General features: G+C 44.2%; 1 protein-coding gene across 1 annotated transcript in view; it reads right to left on the reverse strand.

Annotated features, from left to right (window-relative positions):
- The window catches only part of PALD1 (phosphatase domain containing paladin 1), a 153779-nt gene extending 135064 nt beyond the window's left edge, over positions 1 to 18715 (reverse strand). The window contains exon 1 of the mRNA XM_048505826.1: positions 18696 to 18715. Within this exon, the coding sequence (XP_048361783.1) occupies positions 18696 to 18709 (14 nt within the window). The 5' untranslated portion in view covers positions 18710 to 18715. The remainder of the gene's footprint in view (positions 1 to 18695) is intronic.
- Between the last annotated feature and the right edge of the window lie 3298 nt (positions 18716 to 22013).

Genomic DNA, 22013 nt, shown 5'->3' on the forward strand with positions numbered 1-22013 from the left:
TATTTGGTTTCGGTAATCGGTAATCATCGGTAATAATCAGTTTCAGTAATCCATAATAGTCAGTAATAATCGGTAAAAAGTGGTTTTGGTATCAGTAACAATCAGTAATGATTGGTTTCAATAATCAGTAATAATCGGTTTCAGTAATCTGTAATAATCAATTTCAATAATTGGTAATAATCAGTTTTGGTATCGGTAATAATCAGTAATAATCGATTTCAGTAATCACTAAAAATTGGTAAAAATTGGTAATTAGTTTTGGTATTGTACTAATCGGATTTGGTAATTAGTAATAATCAATAATAATCAGTTTCATTAATCGGTAATATTTGGTTCTGGTAATTGGTAATCATTGGTAATCAGCAGTTTCAGTAATCCGTAATTATCGGTATCAATCGGTAAGAATCTGTTTCAGTAATCGGTAATAATCGGTTTTGGTATCGGTAATAATCAGCAAGAATTGGTTTCAGTAATCAGTAATAATTGGTTTCAGTAATCGGTAATAATCGGTAATAGTAGGTTTCAGTAATTGGTAGTAATTGGTAATAATAGCTTTTGGTATCGGTAATAATCGATTTCAGTAATCGGTAATAATCGGTTTTGGTAATCTGTAATAATCGGTAATAATCGGTTTCAGTAATCTGTAAAAATTTGTAATAATTGGTTTCGGTATTGGTAATAATTGGATTTGGTAACTGGTAATAATCGGTAATAATTGGTTTTGGCAATCAGTAATATTCGGTTTCGGTAATTGGTAATAATCTGTAATAATTGGTTTCAGTAACCGGTAATAATCGGTTTCAGTAATCGGTAATAATCGGTAATGATCAAGGTCAAAGACTGATACGTGGTGGGGCTGCAAATGGGTATAGGGAACCTCTTGGTAGATTTGTACATACCATTGCCTCCTACAAGAAGAAAGCAAATCTTAAGGAGTTCTAGTCATAAGTATGTGTCACTTTATTCAGGGTGATTTACTCCCAGGAAGGTCTGCAGCCAAAACCACCTTCCCTCCAGTCAATCTATCTAGAACCCAGGAGGCATGGCGATCCTAATGAGCAAATCAGAACTTCTCAGAAAGCTCTTTGCAATTAAGCACTCAGAAGCACAGGAAACTGAATGTGCAAAATACAGTCAATGTGTGAACCAGGGTTCCCCAACATGATGTCAAGTCCAACAGTACTTGGCGCTCTCCAAGATTTTCAGGAAATGAATGGGGCCATTCTAAAACAGGACTTGTTATTGGCTTTCCTCTTTCAAATGAGGAATATTTCCACTGGAGAGTTAAGCGGAATGGTAAGCTGCTGGGTTTTCCTTAGCAAGTTTGTGGTTTCATTCTCCTTCATGTTTTCCTTCTTCTTAGAAGGTGTAAAGAGGCAAGCATTCCTCTCAGCTCTGCCTCTTGGAGCCACCATTTTGGGTTCAGCTCCACCCCCTGTAGCAGCCATTTTGGAGCGGTGTTCACCATCCTCTCATAAAATTCCAAAGGGGCCCACATACTCACAAAGGTTCCCCCCATTATGTAGACAAAACCCTCCAGCAATTTCTCACATGCTGCTTCCTTTACGACCCCCCCCCCCCATACCAGCTAGTTTCACTTCCATCTCTATGGCAGCTGTCTGCCGGGTGGCCCAGCTAGAATCCAGGGCATCTGAATTCCACTGCTCATATACAGTAAGGACGAAGGAAACAAAGCATGGTTGAGAGCCGGGAATCTTGGTAATACAAGGAGATTGGATAATCTAGAGCAGTGGTTCTCAGCTAGTGGGTTGCGACCCTTTTGGGGGTCGAATGGCCCTTTCACAGGGGTTGCCTAAGACTATTTGCATCAGTGTTCTACATCTGTAAAATGGATTAAATGTTAGGGTTGGGGGTCACCACAACATGAGGAACTGTATTAAAGGGTCGCGGCATTAGGAAGGTTGAGAACCACTGGCTTAAATTGTAGGTGATGGCCAATACCTTGAATTGAATCTGGTAACTGGCTAATAACCAATGGAGTAACTGCATAATGGCTGTGATAGACATTTTCCACCAAGCTCCCAACAGTAACAGAATTACAACATTCTTCACTAAGTGGAATTTCCATGTTGACTTTAAGGGCAGACCTTTACAGAGTGCATCGCAATAGTCTAGCCTCAAAGTAAATAACCACCACATGGATCCAAGTGGCAAGGTTGGGCAGAGTCTGAAATCCTTGAGAAAGACAGTTGGGATGGGGGACAGCTAGGAAAAAGCAACCTGTGGTGGGCAGAAAAACTCTATCCCAGTTTCAAAATCCCAACCAGATTAGTGCTTGAAATTTCAGTGGACTAAGAGCTTTTGACTGAAGAGGAGATCTACAGAGACCTCAGATTTATGCTCTATTCCATGTGGTGCAGCAGGCACGCCCACCTAAGAGCAGGGCCATCTTGTTTACAATATTCTCATCACTCTGTATCTTGACTTCACATCCCAAATTCAAATTACTTTATTCTTTCAACCCAAAAAAAAAGTGGCAGCAGCCAACGTTGAACTGCTAAGACCCTTCAGAGTCTTTTATGGCTAGCAAGCTTTGCCTGAGGAAGCTTTTGGAAAAGCATCAACTGCACAGAAACGAAACATGCTCTTTAAATATTATCCTTCCTCCGACAACGCTGTCAACTCACACCACAGCTGCTGAGCAGAAGCCAAATATTTATAGGATACTATGAGGCCAAAGGGAAAGAAAAATAGCCTTCGGCACATTCAAAGTCAAGAGGAGGGAGGAAGGAGGAATGTAAACGGAACCCAGCCAGTGTCCGAAAATGGTAAAGCTTGAAGATGGGTCTTCAAAGCTGAACACAACATGCTGGTTATGGATATAATAGCCAGACTACATCCGCACCTTACAAACGGATCTGGGAGAATTAATTTGACTTTGGCTTCACTTAAGAAATCATTGCCTGTTATGCAAAAGTACTAAGCTTTGCGACTCTCCCCCCACCCCCCAAGCCAGTGACAGCAGGTCCAATTAAACCAGGCCTCCAACTGGCCGCTGCAATGTTGAAGAAGTTTTGATCTCTGTGGGCTTAAGCACAAATGCCTTCCTCAGTGAAGGTTTCCATCACAGTTCACAGGGTTCTGCTCTGCTCTAGTAAAAAAGAGAGACAGAGAGAGAAAGCAAACAAACCCTGTAACATTTTAAAATGTTATGTATGTCTTTAAATTTGGAGGGGCAGACCGCGGTTCCACCCCCACCCCCACCCCACCCCCACCCCCACCCCCACTGAAATCAAAGCTGCCTGTCTGGACCACCTTGGTTGGGCCCTAATTCCATCTTGGGCCCTACCTACCTCCTCCCCTTCTTCCTTCTTCTTTTTTGGCCTTTTAGATCGGGCACCTGTGTGTGTATGTTCTACACAATCTTGTTGTTTTAATTTATTTATTGTTATTAACTGCTGTTGTGTTTTAATGGGTTAAGTTTTTATGCGGTATTAAATTGCTGTTGGAAACAGCCATGTTGTGAGACGCCTCGAGCCCTTCGGGGATGAGGCGGCCTATAAATTTAATAAATAAATAATAAATCAAGAGGTAAGTTGTAGAGAAGGAAGGGGGGGTGAAAGAGGGATGAGAGAGCAAGGTGACTGGATGATACTGGAGAGTGACTGCAAAGTTTGCTGAACTGAGAGAGAGTCCGAGTGTGTGTCTAACTGGAGAGAGAGACAACACTCTGTTTGTGATTGACAGAGAGTCTGTCTGAGTTAACTAAGTGTATAGAAACCTTGCGAGACTAGAAAAGGAGTCAACTCCTAATACTGTCTCAGTGATGTAAAGGAGTTTGAGAGTGGATTGATGTAACGTGAAAGTCACCTCAGCAGAAGTTGCTGCCTCTGTTTTATTTGTTGTGAATCATTTATTGAAACCTTCAGGCTTAAGAACATACATAACTAAAATTTTAATTTGTTAAATGTAACCAGGAATTCACAATAGTAATTTTCCTCAGGATCACGTAGCCCTTCGAATCTGCTTTAAAGCTCAAATGCGCTATTTCAGGGGAAAGTAGAAAGGGATTTGGAATTAAATTCTTGGTGGCAAAGAAATATAGACAGAGAACGAAAGGAAGAAATAAACATTAATCTGCACCGATCATATTATTTATCTGTAAAGAAATCGGAGTGGGCATCGCAAATGCCACCTCTGCTCTGCGTTCTCATGCATCTGTAATATTGCACGTCTGCAGAAATTCTGCCCTGAAACCAGACTAGGGCTTCCTGGACAAGGGATTGGTTATTTATAGACACCAACACATGTTCTAACAGGACAGTGAATCTTCATCAAGGAAACCAAGGGAGCAGTGGTTCTCTAGCATCCATTATCTTTTTTTAACTTCAGTCCTTTATAAAAACACTGGTTTCTCTGCCAGTCGTTTTGAATTGGGAAAACTGTGAACACCCTGCTCAAGAAAGATCTTGGCATGCAGCGGGTGGATCAGAGATGAAGTCTAGCCTCACTGATCTTGATTGGAGATTAGCTGCAAGGCAGTTTCTATTTGTCTTGCCTGTAAAAACAGTAGTAGAGATTCCTGTGTAGATACTTACAAAAAATTCCCGCCCCCTCCCCCTCTTCACAGCAGGGTCAAGGATTAATAAACGAAGAGAAAGCAGTAATGGGACGGTCTTCGCTCTGGTAGAAAATACTCCATCTGTGTCCCTCCAAGCCCCAAATTGCTGTTGTACTTTCCCAGTAACTTCCCCTCAAGTCCCACGCATCCGTACTTCCCCTCCATGTCCTGTCCTGCAAATGTTTCGTTGTAGCCACAATCTTTTTGGGACTCTTGCACCGTTGTCTCAATCTCCCAGTTGTCTTACCTACTTTCCAGGATGCCCATTTAACCCTCAGTTTCTAGAATATCTCCAGTCAGGTGGGAAATCACAGATACCAAATTGGGCTCCCTTCCACCATTATCTCAGATCCACAGATGACAAACACAGTTATTTAATGATGAGGGAAGTTCATTTTGCATATACGCTGTAACAGTCGCATTTCTAGAAAGAAGTCCTATAACAATACAAGAGGTAAACTGCTTCAATAAAGATGCTCCCCTTACATGACTATTTAAAATCAAGCAGGCTATTTTTCATACTAGGACTCAGGGGCCGATATACACATCACAAAGTCTTTGTATCGTCCACTATGCTCTGAAGGTTCTGTGCTCAGACCTTAATTCCTAGGTACATACAGACCCACTACAGACCCATGAGCCCCCTACCTGATTTTTCCACTTTGAAGCAATCATGGAAAGTCACTATTTGCACCACTGGGTATATTTACATAAGCTAATAGCTCATTGGGGTTTCCCCAATGTAGTAAACAGTGGCTCCCCTTCACCTCTTCAGGTAGGGAAAAGAAGAAGAGTTGGTTTTATACCGTTTTTCTCTACCTTAAGGAGTCTCAAAGTGGCTTACAATCACAAACTCTTCCTCTTTCCACAATAGGTTCCTTGCAAGGCAAGTGGGGCTGAGAGAGTTCTGAGAAAACAATGATTAGCCCAAAGTCACCCAGCAGGCTGGATGTGGAAGAGTGGGGAATCGAACCTAGTTCTCCAGATTAGAATCCACACTGTTAAACACTATACCATGCCGGCTGTAAAAGGAGGCTGAAAACCCTTCTCCCTGCACACCATTATCTTGATCAGGCCTGTGCGTCCCTGAGACTTGAGCTCCAAGAAAGGAAGTACATCTGCCAACAAAGTCACAGGGACAAGAACACATCAATGTGTGAATGAGCTCTCCTTGTCAGGCCGTCTTTTTTAAGTTCCCAAACTAGATAAGGAAATTAAGTCATGGTCTAATTATGTATAAGGATTTTCTTCCATAAACTTACCATTTGCCTTAGTCAAGTTACGTTCCCTTAATCTTTGTCAACATGAGGAAGAAACTGAGTGGGAGAAAATGATGTAGGACCATTGGAGGCAGAGAAGGATTAGATGGAGCACTACCACAGTGGGAAAGGCATCTACTGCAGCTGGCCTTAGAAAAAAGGATTATACGTTCCCACAATGTAATTAACAAAAGGCATCAGTTTCCCCCCACAACCAAGCATATTCTAGTGGGTGTCAAAAGATTTACAGTGCTCCTTTCAACATGTGGTTTAGGACAAGAATTCAATGTTGAGGCATTAAAGAACTGAAATGTTTCAGCAAAACAAATCTATAATTATTTAATCAATTTTGTTTTTTTTAAAAAACTTACAAGGGAAAGTGGACTAGAAGTTCACAGAAGTAGACATGGTACAATTTGGAAAATGAAAAGAAAAAACCCACGTCCCAACCATTGCCACTAGCCGCAAGGGTGTCAAGCTTTGATTGTTTTTACTTGCTCCCTCTGGCTTTTTGAAATACGGTCTGTTGCCAGGCTGTTTCCAAGCAACAGAAATTTCCTCACGTTTTTTTCCCCCTTCTTTTTTGCTACACTACTATTTATGAAGCTGAAAAGGTGGAAACAGCTCCCTGTCAACTTTCCCAATGAAAGGAAGTCTGTGGAGTCATGCCCTAAAGAAAGAAGGAAAACTTGCACAAAAATTTATGCTCTGTGAAACAATTTTTGTAAGGAAACCACACAGATGGTGTTTACAAGGTCTCTATCTCACCGAACATATGACCATCCTACACAAGTTTCTGCATTCATTTGGGTTACCATGGAAGTAACCTGTGCCTTTATAAGGTCCCAGAGAGAAAATTTTCACTCTCTAGGGATCCAGTTTGTAATGACTGATTTAGAAGTTACTTGAGAAAGTAAGGCAAGTTGGCAGGAAGATGCAAAGGATCCCCTCTCCCACCAAGTAACATAAATTGCAGTTTCTGATGTCCACAAGGATGCAGGGGACTGAAACTGTTAATAATCTATTTTTCTTCACCCCAAGAATTTAGAAATGGTTGCAGGCAGTCATGTTGGTCCAAGTAAAAAAACAAAATGATCACTTAATATTGTTTCATTTGAATCAACCCAAATGTAAGTGTTTAAATTTCAAGTGCTCTAGAATTCTTCATCAGGCTGGATATGGGTGGGGGGGGGGGCACCTTATACCACGGTCCAAAATTATATTTTCCCCCTTTCTTTTTAAACATCAGCCAGATGAAGAGTTCTGGAGGCTCAGTTTCCACACGGTTTTATTTTGGTTGGTCCCAATAAAATATATCAAGGGGGGGAGGGTTGGGGGGGGCTTGCCCGCAGAAACTTTGGGTGCAGGACCCGTCATTAACTAGTAATTTCATTTGCAACAAATGCCAGGAATAGTGAACAAAAGAAATAGTGAACAAAATAGTGAACTTTGTTTCAGCTTGCCCAGGGATCCTTCAAAAAGGGGGTAACAGGAGCCCACTGGGACTGCCCCAACAGATGTGGCTTTCTAACCACTGAGCGTGGTTATAAAGAGTATATTTACAGGGAGTTTTCAGACAGAGAAATTCTCCACACACACACAGCATTGGCCCTGCTTCCTCCCCTCTGTTTTCCCACTTTATCAACCCCCCCCCCCCCCCGAGTGAGATGATGGGCATCTTCTCTCACCACTGTCAGCTGATGGGTCAGGTCAGCAAAATGGTCACCAAGATGATCATTAAGATCAGGTACAGCCTCAAGATCTTCTGCTATGACAATTGATTTCCAGATGACAGACCAGTTCCCCCGGAGAAAATGGCTTTTTTGGAGGGTGGACTGTATGACATTGTACCCAGTGGAGGTTCCTCCCCTCCAGAAATCCCACCCTCCGCAGGCTCCACCCCAAAAATCTCCAGGTATTTCCCCTCCCAGAGCTGTCAATCTTAATGTTGGGGCACAGGCCTGCCAGCTTTCACCAGCAAGCCTCCCCTACCAGCTGGCCAGTGGGGCCCACGTCAGCTCAACAACATGGTGTCCCAAAACTTTGGTTGGCATTTATTTTCCACAGTCGGGGAAGGCTGTAGTCCACGAAAGTTTAGGCCACATCAAATCTGATTGTCTCTAAGGTGCTGTAAGTCTTCTGCTTATTTCTCTTCCTTGTGGCAGGGAAGTAAGTTAACATGAATAATATAATAGCAGAGAGTGATCTAAATGACAATGAGATCCCTCACTGTTTGGTCATTCCAAGGAGAAAGACAGCATGTGTGGAATTGTCATAGATGTGGGAGGAATTGCTCATAGCACATTGGAGACCAAATCTCTGCCTTTTGGCACAATCAATGCTTACTTCGATTAGATGTGCCATTTCCCCCATCCCACCCCTAAACAATCTTTATATTTTATTCTGATTACGAGTCCCTAACAAACCAGTTCACGAGTGCTTTTTGTAGATTTTAATCAAGAACAGTTGGATTTTGTACCCCCCCCCCCCAAAAAAAAATCTTCAACATGCTGTCTCATGCTGACCTCTTCTGGCAAATCAAGGCAATCATGCACAAATAGCTTACTTTACATTTAAGTGTAATACAAGGCATATTTCAGGAAACTGAACTTGCAAGCAGTGGTTGATTTAGCAGCACCCAAATTGATACTTAAATACATCAAAGTGCCACTACTATTGTAAAAACAACTTGCAGGGGGATGTTCCAGGCTGAAAGCCTGATAAAGTTCAACTAAAGCAATGGTTCTCAACCTGTGGGTCGGGACCCCTTTGGGGGCCGAACGACACTTTCACAGGGGTCGCCTAAGACTCTCTGCATCGGTGTTCTCCATCTGTAAAATGAATAAATGTTAGGGTTGGGGGTCACCACAGCATGAGGAACTGTATTAAAGGGTCGCGGAATTAGGAAGGTTGAGAATCACTGAACTAAAGTCAACTCCACCACTGTAAACACCCTCAGGCCACCTCCTGCTGTGCCAGTATGGCCTCGCACGTCATAGAGGCTCTTCCGGGATTGGATGCTGTGTGGATGGATGCTGCGGATGCCGCATCAGCACAAGCCACCGCCACTTCCAAGACTCCATTCCACCCACCCACCCACCCACCCACAGGATTGGCTGTGACTGTGGTTAACAAGCCAACTTTACATACTGGTTTTAGATGCTAATTTGACTAGCTAACTCAAACAATGGAGCTGCATTCAGACAATCAAACTAACCACAGCTAGTTAGATTAAACCATGGTTTTGTGCAGTGTCAGAATGGCACTTAATTTGCCATGTTGCTGTTCAATTTAGCAAACTACTCTTCACAATCTGCTTTGGTTTTCCCCATCCTAAATAATTGGATATCATCCACAAACTTGGTCACAATATTACATACACGCACACACACACACACACACACACACACACATCTACCTCATTCCATATCACTAACAAAATTGAGGTATTGGTCCCAAAACTGATTCTTGGAGGAATCCACAATTCACTTCCTTTCACCGTAAAAACTGTCCATTTATTCCTGCTCTCTGCTCCCTGTCCACCAATCTGTTTTTAACCCATAAAAGACCCACGACTCCCAAACTTACTTGGGAGTCCTCAATGTGGTACTTTGTCAAAAAAAGTTGGAATTCCAAGGATACAATGTCTACAAGGTCACCAGTATCCACATGTTTGTGAACTTTTTCAAAGAACTCCAAAAAGTTGGCGAGGCAGGGCATCCCTTTGCAGAAGACCTGTTGGTTTTCCCTCAGCAAGCGTCATTCTTCCAGATGCCTAATAACTCTACAGTTAACCAACAATTTCTACTAACTTACTTAGAATAGACATTAGCCTAACTGACCAGTAATTTCCTAGACCCTTTAATAAAATCAATGTAATGCTTTCCACTGAAGCTGATTTTAGCAAACAAGTTACACATACTAGTTAGCAGACTGGCAATTTCACATTTGGATCCTGAGCCCACACACTCTAGACCGTGGTGGCGAACCTTTGGCACTCCAGATGTTATGGACTACAATTCCCATCAGCCCCTGCCAGCATGGCCAATTGGGAATTGTAGTCCACAACATCCTGAGCCCACACACTCTAGACCATAGGTCGGGAACCTGTGGCTCGAGAGCCGCACACGGCTCTTTCCTCCTTCTACTGCGGCTCTCGTGGCCACCCCTTCACGGGGGGCGCGGTCCAAGGGAGATCTGAGGGGAGTCCTTCTGTCCCAGCTCAGCTGAAACAAAGGGTGCGACGCCCAGATTTGCCGGCCCCGCCAGCCGCTGGGGAGACACAGTGGAGGGCGGTCTTGGCCCCAAAGGCATGACGAGGGCAGCAGCGAGCCCCTCGCTTGCGGCAGCGGAGGGGACGGCAGCAGTGGGGACAGCTGAGCAGCCCCAATGGCCGAGGAGAATGCAATGCTGGCCGCTTGGGCTGGAGAAGAGTGGGTGGGGGCGGAGCCAGCCACCCGAGAGGAGCCGGCAGAGGCTGTGTGCCCAGGCAGGCGCAGCCACGCACAGCTGAAGCGGCTGTGCGGGAAAGCCGCCAACGGCAGCTGGGGCGAGGGAGAGCAATGGGGACGGAGGGATGTAAGGGGGTGGGGCAAAAGCACGAGGAGGAGAGAGACGAGGGTGGAAGGGTATCTGGGGGAGAAGTGGAAAGATTGAAGTGGTGGGAAGTAAAGGGGAACTGGGAGCCAGGGAGAACCAGAGGGCAGGGACCCAGGGGAAGTGGAGAAGAGGGGAACCCACTCTTGCCCCCCCCCCATTCTGTAAAGGAACAGAAGAGAGGCATACCCTCAAACCTGTCCATCCCTCTCTCTGTGAAGCAACAGAGGGGGAAAGTCCACCCTCCCTGCTGTTAGACTCTGTGCAGGAACAGGGTTGTAAGGGAGGCATAAAGGCAGGACTTTGAGGAGGGTTGCCAAGGGAGGAGGGTTGCCAAGGGAGCCAGGGGGGGCACGGTTCCATAAATCCGAGCTGTGAGTGTGTGTGTGTGTGATCAGGTCTGGCAGAGGCACCCAACCCTCTCCCAACCCCTGTCAGGGTTTGGAGGGAGCCACAGTTCCATAAATCCGGGGTGGGGGGCAAAATCTCTCTCTCTCTCTCTCTCTCTCTCTCTCTCTCTCTCTCTCTCTCTCGTGTGCGTGTGTGTTAGAGAGAAAGAGAGAGAGAGATCAGGTCTGGCAGAGGCACCCAACCCTCTCCCAACTCCTGGCAGGGTTTGGAGGGAGCCACAGTTCCATAAATCCAGGGGGGGCAAAGTTGCTTAAATCCGATCTCTCTCTCTCTCTCTCTCTCTCTCCTGTGTGTGTGTGTGTGTGTGTGTGTGTGTGTGTGAGAGAGAGAGAGAGAGAGAGAGAGAGAGAGAGAGAGAGAGATCAGGTCTGGCACAGGCACCCACCTCTCTCCCAACCCCTGGCAGGGTTTGGAGGGAGCCACAGTTCCATAAATCGGGGGGGGGGTGTGCCACAGTTCCATAAATCCAGGGTGTGTGCATGCATGCATGCGTGAAAGGTTTGGCACAGGCACCCATCTCTCTCCCTTCATTGTGAGGCTGGGGATGGGAAGAAGGTATCCATGGCTAGTTGTGGAAGGGCAAATCCAGGTGGGAGGGGTGCGATGAGGTCTGGCACAGGCACCCATCTCTCTCCCTTAAGCACTTCACTATTTAAATGGGATAAAAATTTGAGTCCGGTGGTACCTCGAAGACCTGATAGATGACCTCCTAAACTTCATTGTGAAGCTGGGGATGGGAAGAAGTTATCCATGGCTAGTTGTGGAAGGGCAAATCGGGGGAGGGGTACCCATCTCTCTCTCTTAAGCACTTCACTATTGTTTAAGAGTTCAAATTGTTCAAAATGTGTTCTTTACATAAATAAAATATAATTTTCTCTGTAGCACTTCATGGATTTATTATGCAACACACTATAATTGTTTATACAAAGCGTAAAGGTAAAAAACAATATATACCGTGTTATCTTCTTTTTAAATATCAAAAAGTATTTGCGGCTCCAAGTGTTTTCTTTTCCGTGGGAAAACGGGTCCAAATGGCTCTTTGGGTGCTAAAGGTTCCCTACCCCTGCTCTAGACCGTGGTGGCGAATTGTAGTCCACAACATCCTGAGCCCACACACTCTAGACTGTGGTGACAAACCTTTGGCACTCCAGATGTTATGGACTACAATTCCCATCAGCCCCTGCCAGCATGGGCTGATGGGAATTGTAGTCCACAACATCTGGAGTGCCAAAGGTTCGCCACCACTGCTCTAGAACCTCCTGGACACAAATGCCCAACTGGCCAGCTCACTGATGTCCTTCTAGAAATCAGTAAACACTATTTTCTAGCAGGTGAATATTGAAAAGGGAATGTCAGTGACATTTTATGCCAGGTTTTAATTGGTTTCCATTTTTATTGCTGTTGGATGTTTTATGTGGGGATATTATTCTGGTGGCTGGGTTTAATCTTTGTACTCTTTTGCTGCTCAACGGTGCTCTTGTTACTACTGTTATAATGTTTATTTTCATACACTCCTTTTTAATCTTATAAGCTGCCTTCAGCACCCTATAAAAGGGCAGAGCAGAAATCCAGTAATGAATAAGAGGTAATTAAAACGTCAACTCTTTTTTAAAATGCTTTTTGCAAGCACTGTGCAAGGGCATACCCACTAGATGCTGGGCCAGCCCGGCCACAGCAATCTTGAAATATCTGCAAGAAGAAACACCTGCAAATGCACAACAAACATGCCATGTTTTTTTAAAATAAACAATCTAATTCAGTGGAGGACTGTGGATAAACAATGGGTGTAATGAGTTTTGTTATCAACTGTACACAAAGCATAATATTCTATCTCTGAGAAGTCAGACATACTGGACTGAGAAGTGGGGAAAGGAAAGCCAAGCTCTTAGACTCCTGTAGTGTTATCCTAAAAAGAGATACACCTTTCTAAATCCACTGAAGTCAATGGGCTTAGCGAGTTGTAACTCCTTTTAGGACTTCATTGTATAAATCTGACCCTGACGCCCAAAACAGCCAACATAGTTCCAAAAACGTTGCTTATCATTTATCTCATCTGAAGGCCTACGACCATCTTTTCTCTGCAATACTGATCTACAGAACTCTAATGCCCATAGGAAAGCCTAGAAATTTCCCTTCAACAAGGGCTATTATGTTTACATTTCAGTAATACCCTTCCAGACTGAGTCTGTAGAACAGAGCAAGATTCAGTACATACACACATCTGTATGTTCCATAGCAATACATGGGCAATCCAGTCTCTGTGATATTATACCCACTTTCTGCAACCTCAACAGCCAGGTACTGTTAAACCTGAGCGCATACATCCCATGTGCACTACTCAACATGAACGCTCTGTACGCCGCCCTTGGAAGTTTACAACCGCAGACTTTTCACGATTGTTCTTACTGGGCAGCTGAACATACAAACGACTTCTGCTTCAAAAGAACAAACCAAGCAAGCAATCTGCAAGACCTGCTGAGAGCTCCCACTTTATTACACCATCTGTTCACTGACCACATGGCATGGACGTGTGCACCACAAAGAGAGCCAAGCCTCTTGGGTCTTCAACACTCACACTGAGTCCTGACCAAGTCACAGTTACATTAAAGCCAAGTAGGGTCCTGCAATGCTGGGTTTTAATGACAAGGGGTAAAGTAGACAATTTTAATTTGATACCTTCCATAATGTTTTAATGTTTCATACATTTCAGGGAGCTTTATGGGGGGGGGGGGGGTTCACGTTAATAATCTGCTTGAGTGTATATTTACACATCTCCAATTGAATAGATGCTCTGGGTCATAAAGTATCCTCCTGCATAAAGATGAGTGACTTTGCAGCACAGATAATTAAACCAGCCATATTTAAATTCTGTCACATCAGACCGCTGATCCCTCTTGTCCATTACTGTTTCACCTGGCTCCTTCAACATGGAGGATCTGTTTCACCTCAGCTCTGAAAACTGGAAAGGGGTTTTTCAGACATCCACACAACCTCATCCTCCAATCGTTCCCCTTCCATGGTTGCCCCGACTTTGTCCCAATGTTTCCCGAAACATCGGAATCAAAGTGGTTTTTCCCCACAGTGTGGACAGGAAGAGGTGGCTGGCTGAACCTGGCCATCCAGTGGTACTTCCCCTCCCAACTCCCTGGTGTCTGCCAAGACCCATCACCCCCCCCCCCCCAGCAGGTTTGTTGCCTGTGTTTTAAAATAACTTGTAGTAGAAACGTAAAGCCCTCTGGTGGCACCCGGGGGGGGGGCAGGGGGGGGGAAGGGAAGGGTGGTAGGCACTGGGGCTTTTTAAAATAACTTATTGTAGGATTTAAAAACCCTCTGGTGACAGGCGGGTAGGAATCGAGGCTTTTAAAAATAACTCGAAGTAGGATTTCAAAGCACTCTGGTGACATACATGGCTGGAGGGCACTGGGGGCTTTCTGAAAATAACTTGTAGTAGGATTTTAAAGCACTCTAGTGGCACATGGGCAAGCAGCAACTGGGGCTTTTAAAAAATAACTTGTAGTAGGATTTTAAAGCACTCTAGTGGCACATGGGCAAGCAGCCACTGGGACTTTTAAAAATAACTTGTAGTAGGATTTAAAAACCCTCTGACAGCATAGGGAAAGGGAGAGATATGGGTGTTAAGCATTGGGGATGCAGAGAAAAAGAATGAAGAATTTTCCCCTTTGGATGTGGTGCTTTCACAGCAGAAATGTGTTTATAAATGGCTTCCCATGGAAGCCCAACTGATAATGGCTCTCCCAAGGATTCCTTCAAAAAGGCCCTTCATCATCCAAGATCCTTTAAGTGGATCTTAACCAAGGATTCCTTCAAAAAGGCCCTTCGTCACTGAAGATCCCTTAAGTGGAACTTAGTTTGGGGTCTTCCCTATTCATAGCATACATTCTTGTACCACGCTACAACACACACACACCCATGTATATACACATGCTGTAATCTGCCAACATTAATGTGGTGCCTGCAATGTTGAGTATGTAGTTGGAGGGTCAAACAGTGACTACACATTTTTTCCTTAAAATAAGCAATGCTCTGATCAATAAAGGAGGCAGCACAAAACCATAGTTAAGAATTTGGGGGAGGAAAGTAAATGTAAAGGTAGAAAAAGGAGAAAATATCCAAGATCAATCAGAAACCCTTTCAGAAATCCTCAAATCCCATAAGTCACACTGCAAATCAAATAGTCATAGCAATGTACAAGAGAAGAACTGAGAAAAGAAGTTCAAAGCATAAGAAAGGAAATCTCGACTCAAGTTAAGCAATCAAAGCAAAACACAAATGATGAACTGAAGCAACATTGGAAGAAAGAGGTACAAAACTTAAGAAATTTCAAAGGAACTTTCAGATATCAAGAAGACCATACATGAAAACACTCAGGAAATTGTGAAAATAAAAGAGAAACAACAGGAAACAGATTAATTTCTCAAAGAGCAAGAGAGCCGAGGAAAGAATTGAAGCGCTAAAAGTGCTAAATCAGGCTAGACAATTAGCAAAACATCTCACAGGAGAGAAATGCCAGAAGAATCCAGAAGTCGAGATAATTCAAACAACAACTCACCTAAAGCTGAAAAAGAGGGTAAAACCGCTACAAGAAGAAAATAAACTCTTGTGTTAAAGAAATAAAATTAAGATTATGTCAGGTAATGTTAATGGACTAAATTCCCCCTCTAAAAGAAGAAAAAAATGTAATTGATTGTACAACATCTCTAACTGCCCCCCCCCAACCTCTTGCAATCTGGATGTTATACCCCTATTGATACACCCCAAGATTGCATTAGCCTTTTTTGTTGCTGCATCACACTGGATTCTCATATTTAACTTACTTCTCCAAGATCTTGTTCACACACACTGCCACTCAGTAATGTATCTCCCATCCAGAGAGGAGGGGGGAGGGAAATAAAGTGGTGGAGAAGGAAGGAAAGGGAGAGAAAAGGGGGGAAAGCAGGGGAAGAGAGAGAAACAACGGGAAAAATGAATTTCAACAGAGATAAATGTAAGACATTTCACTTAGGCAGAAAAAATGAAATGCACAGATACAGGATGGGGGACATCTGGCTTGACAACACTACATGTGAAAGGGATCTGGGAGTCTTAGTAGACCACAAACTGAACATGAGTCAGCAGTGTGATGAAGTGGCCCAGAAAGCCAATGGCGATTCTGGGCTGTACAAATAGGAGTATAGTGTCTAGATCGAGGGATGTAATTGTACATCTCTATTCTGCATTGGTTAGACCTCACCTGGAACATTGCGTGCAGTTCTGGGCACCGCAATTCAGGAAGGATATTGACAAGCTGGAATGGGTCCAGACAAGGGCAACCAAAATGGTAAAAGGTCTGGAATCGATGCCCTACGAGGAGAGACTTAGGGAGCTGGGTATGTTTACTTTGGAGAAGAGAAGGTTAAGAGGTGATATAACAGCCGAAGGGATGTCATGTTGATGAGGGAGCACGCTTGTTTTCTGCTGCTCCAGAGACTACGACCAGGAGTAATGGGTTCAAGTTGAAGGAAAAGAGATTCCACCTAAACATCAGGAAAAACTTCCTGACAGTAAGGGCTGTTCAACAGAGGAATGCACTACCTCAGAGTGTGGTAGAGTCTCCTTCTTTGGAGGTTTTTAAAGAAAGGCTGAATGGCCATCTGTCAAGAGAGCTTTGATTGTGTGTTCCTGCATTGCAGGGGGTTGAACTTGATGGCCCTTGGGGTCTCTTCCAACTCTATGATTCTAAGGGGAGAAATTGAGAGAAAGGGTGGAAGAATCAGAAGAAAAGGAAATGGGGGAACAAGAAAGAAATGGGGGGGGGGAGAAAAGGGGAAGAGGGAGCTTCAGGGTTAGAAGGAAACAACTCCCATATTCTCCCCACCCCCACCACCCCCATTGCCACTACACACAAAAAAGGCCTCTGGTTTAAAATTAAGCTTAACTTACTTTCAGGTGGCAGCGGGGGAAGGGGGGGAACCTGGGTGCACAGGAGTGCCTTTTTTCACCATTAAAGAATTGTACCCGCATTCCCCCCAGCATTCTGCCATATACCTCTCGGGGTACGCATACCCTAGGTTGGGAACCGATCTTATAGAATAATATATCAAATAAATAACTGTAATACAGGCTTTCTTATATTGAAAATCTTTTATAAAAGCTAAGATCCCTTTCTTTTTATCTTTACTTTTTTAATCTTTTGCTTTCGTACAATCTTTTTTATTCTGTTTTTTTTTCTGTATGTTCTGTTAAAATGAGAAAATAATTTAAAAAATGTTAAATATTGCTCCCCCCCCCCCACAAAGCAAACATAATTCCTTCCTAAAGGAAGCTGAAAAAAACTATCGCCTTCTCTAGCTGTAAGACTTTCCTTCTAGCCTTGAGATTGCTGATTCTATCAGTAATTCACCAGGGAAGAAAGGGAATGTTTTTACTCAGGATATTTTAAGAAGCTTTTTATGATGGGGGTGGAGTTGAGGGGAAGAGCCTATAAATGAAAACAACAGTGGAAAAGGCTGCACCTTCTGGGAAGAAATGCGCCTCGAAAAAACAAAAACAAAAACCCACTCTCATTGGTTGAGGTGGGTTTTCTGGGCTGTGTGGCCGTGGTCTGGTGGATCTTGTTCCTAACGTTTCGCCTGCATCTGTGGCTGGCAACTTCAGAGGTGTATCACAGAGGGAAGTCTGTTACACATTGGGTCCAGTGAGAAGGGAATGTTTAGTGGGGTGTATATTGTCCATGCCCCAGAGTGGGGAACCAATCAGTAAGTGTTTGGGTGGAACTTGCCATGCAAAGATGTGGTTGATAGTATTGTATTGCGGCAACCCACTCTCATTCATTGTGGATTATCTTGTTCTTGCCGAGAAGGAATTGGTCAAGGGAATCAAAAAGAACTGGTGCTTAAAAAAACTGGACACAGGAAATAAAAAATAATATAACAGCATGTTCGATAAGTTCCCTCTTTAAATAAATATATTATCTACATCTTAATAATTTTTAGATGCCCCACACACATATCATGGGCAGTATCTTTTTCTAGATAGCAGCCATAATCCAGCATATAGAAATTCAGGGGTTGGGGAAATTTCTTAAAGATGTAGCCTCTTTCCCTCAATTACATGTAATGGGCTTGGTTGGAATGTCAACACTAGAACCACCTTTGTCTCCTCTGGTGAGAATCATGTTCCAACTCAGACTGACACAGAATCAGGAATTGAGGCCAGGTAGAGTTTCACTATCACTAGGCAGCGGTTAGTTTCAAAAACTGGAAACATCAGTTCTCAAGCCTTTCCGGATGTCATATCTAGAAGCATAATCCCATTGTGCAGAGACTGAACTGCTGTTTCCCAAGACTGAAGGAGAGCCACGCTGTGCATGTTCAAATGCACTCACTCCAACACAGATTCCAGAATCTGCCCACTTGAAACAGGCTACAGCAAAGCTAAACCACATGATCCAGTCCACTAAAATCCGGATGTCTCTTTCAAGGGACTACTTTTGCCCTTTCCCCCATTAAATAAGTTTTGATGGGAGAATCTAACCTAATACCACCTTCTTGGCCTTCAAGTCAGAGAGAACCAAGATCTTTTCCCTCCTCCTGCGTCCTCAGAACGTCTTATCTGTGCTATGCAGAACAGGACCTGATTCGCAGGGGGAAGACACAACTGAGCCCTATTCAAGCGAGTGTTAACACCTCAGTCTTACGCACACTTTGGAGCAAGCCCGCTAAAATAAACGTGAACTACTTTACAGTAAGTACACACAAGCCCAACCTGCACGGCTGCAAACTGCAATCCAAACAGTTCCTAAAAGGCAGGCTCCAAAGGAGCCAGTGGGACTTAGTAAGCTTACTTACGAGCAGGCGTGCATACCGAGGGGCTTACTGACGAGTAGGAATGCAGACCATCCTCCTCTCCCCTGATTTCCCTTAAATCAAATGCTTGCAAGTTGCACGAAATGAAGTTCTGCGCCCCGAAGCTTCCCAGCCCTCCAAGGCGACCCCCGGGCGACCCCCCGCCCTCTCTCCCGTCCCCCCGGATCTTCCCCAAGCGGCGCACGGAGCTCACCTCCCGGGCCAGGCGCACTTCCTGCCCGTTCGCCGGAGGCACCGGGAGGGCGTGCGCCGCAGCCCCTGAAGGCGGAAGAGCCGGTCCCCCAGGACGGGACATGGCTCAGGCGCAGGCTGACCCACCTTTTGTTACGCGCTCTGCAGCATGCTTCCGGGGCCGCTCCGTGCAGTCGCCACGCGGCTCCTGGGCTCCCCGACCTGCAAGAGCAGCCGGGTGCGCAGGCCCCGCCTTCCCCGCCGGTGCTGGGGTAGGGTCTGGGCGGCGCAGCTTGCGCCAAACCCTTCCCCAGCACCGGCGGCGAAGGCGGGGCCTGCGCACCCGGCTGCTCTGGCACAGCTGCAGCAGCTGTTTCCCGGCGCAGACAGATGGCTCTTTTCAGCTCTTGCTCTGGTCCCAGGCTGCTTGCTTGCTTTTTTCTTTCTTTCTTTCTTTCTTTCTTTACCAAGGCAGATATTTCACATGGATAAAAAGAAACGAGGGGGTGGGGGGGATGCCATCTGGAGAGGCGGCATGCTGTTTTACTGTTGCCATCCTCATCACGCACTGAACAGACGCAGGTTCGGTGGGTTCCCAGAAATATTTAAAAGCTCAGCTACCATAACGCTAAACTGAGGCACAAAACAGAATTTTATCACTCAGCGGGCTGAGCGAGGATAAGACGGTTCTGAGAATCGATCCTGCTGAAACCTGGACTCTGAAGCTTAAGTCCGCATGCTCAGCTTTTAGCACAACTAGGCATTTGTTGTGGGTGATCCATATGTTGGGGTGCTGTGTGGCTTCCGGGCTGCAAGAACTGGTATCTTTACCAAAGAAGTCCAACTTTTAGAACAACATATGGATCAATGTATTGCCGAAGGCTTTCACGGCCGGAATCACTGGGGTGCTGTGTAATTTCTGGGCTGTATGGCCATGTTCTAGCAGCATTCTCTCCTGACGTTTCGCCTGCATCTGTGGCTGGCATCTTCAGAGGATCTGATAGTGATCCTCTGTGTTTATAAATCAGTGTTTATAATCAACTGTTTATAAATCAACTATCAGATGCAGGCGAAACGTCAGGAGAGAATGCTGCTAGAACATGGCCATACAGCCCAGAAATTACACAGCACCCCAGTGATTCCGGCCGTGAAAGCCTTCGGCAATACATTGATCCATATGTTGTTCTAAAAGTTGGACTTCTTTGGTAAAGATACCAGTTCTTGCAAAGACCCATGAATGCACAGTGTTTTGTGCATGAGAAAATTAGATTCTTCCCTCGAATAGCACATATACTTTGCTAGCATGATGGAAGCGTAATTGTCAGTCATCATCTCCCTTTCTATACTTATGAGCTGACTTTTATCCTACCTTTCATTTCAAATCCACAGTGTCTTCTAGCAATCACTGCACTGTTTACTAAAGGTTTATAAATCAACTATTTCTTAATCAGCTGCCTTTCTGGATATCAGTGTCAGGCAAACTGGCCTGTCATTTCCAATTCCTGGATCTTCCTTTTCACACTTTTTTAAAAACTGGAATTAGAACTGCCCGTTTTTGTTTGCTAGCCCCTCATCCATACTTCAACAATTCTCAAAGATCTGAAAAATCCTCAGCAAGTTCATCAAGCTAATATTTTCTATCTTTTCGGCTACCTTGAACTGTGGTCTGTTCCCTTCAAAACATATACTATTTTCAATAGCTGGACACAACTGTCTTTAATAGAGCAGCAAAACAGGCATTAAGCAGACATGCCTTCTGCCTGCAATCTATATGCAGAACGTATAAAAAGGAATGCCAGATCAGATGTAGATGGCTGAGGAAAAATCTTTATGCAGATAATGCCACGTTATTGGCAGAAAATAGTGACAACTTGAAATGGTTACTGAAGCAGAAACTGCCACAGCGGGATTACAGCTAAATATCAAGAAGATAAAAAGTAATGGCTTCAGAAGAATTACACAACTTTAAAGTTCACAATGAAGGAGCTGAAATAGTTAAACGATTTTCCATACCTTGGCTCAAACACTGACCAAAAGGAAGACTGCAACCAAGAAATCAGAAGGAGACTGAGACAGGGAAGGACAGCCATGAAGGAACTAGAGAAGATCGTGCAGTGTAAGGATGTGCCACTGGAGACCAAGATCAAGATTATTCATAATATGGTATTCTCCATTACTATATATGGATGTGAAAATTGGACAGCAAAGAAAGCTGGCAGGAAGAAGATTATTTATTTGAAATGTGGTGTTGGTGGAAAGTATTATGGATACTGTAGACCACTAAAAAAGATAAATAAATGAGTTCTAAAATAATTAAACCGAGGATATTTTATTTTGGTTACGTAAGAAGCAAAGACTCAAAGACAATAATGCTAGGAAAAGTTGAAGGCAGAAGGAAAAGAGGAAGACCAAACATGAGATGGATTGACTCCATAAAAGAGGCCATAACCTTCACTTTGCAAGACCTTAGCAAGGCTGTTCATGATAAGACATTTCAGAAGTCATTAATTCACAGGGTCACCATATTTCAAAAGTGACGTGACAGCACGTAATAAATCTTCTGCCCAGAGTTGCCAACCTCCAGGTGGGGCCTGGAGATCTCCCAGAATTACTACTGATCTCTTGGTGACAGAGATCAGTTCCACTGAAGAAAATAGCTGGTTTGGAGGGTAGACTTTATGGCATTATACCCTTCTTATGTCACTCACCTCCCTAAACCCAGGTTTCACCTGCAAATTTCCAGAATTTCCCATCCTGCAGCTGGCAACTCTACCCCACTCAAAACCCTCCTATCTATTGTAAGCTCAGCCTAAATACTTCACTATCTATGAGATTACCACTGCAGTAACCACTGCTTTAATTAGAACTTTTAAGGGCCTTTCAGATTCCATTCTGTGTTGTCCTTTTAGGGTCCTTTTACATGAGAAAAAAATATTACTTAAAAAAGCTGACATTTTCCAATAACGCCTTGATTAATTGGGCAGTGGCATCATCAAAAGATCTATGGAAAACTATTTCCCCTCTATTCCTGCCAATCCTTATACTGCTTGGTGAATTTCTGGCACAGCTGGTCCAAAGAAACTTCATGCCAAAGGAAATTCCTTCAGGACAAATGTAGCGATGAGAATG

Source organism: Sphaerodactylus townsendi, linkage group LG08 (genome assembly GCF_021028975.2).
Source record: "Sphaerodactylus townsendi isolate TG3544 linkage group LG08, MPM_Stown_v2.3, whole genome shotgun sequence".
Lineage (NCBI taxonomy): Eukaryota > Metazoa > Chordata > Lepidosauria > Squamata > Sphaerodactylidae > Sphaerodactylus > Sphaerodactylus townsendi.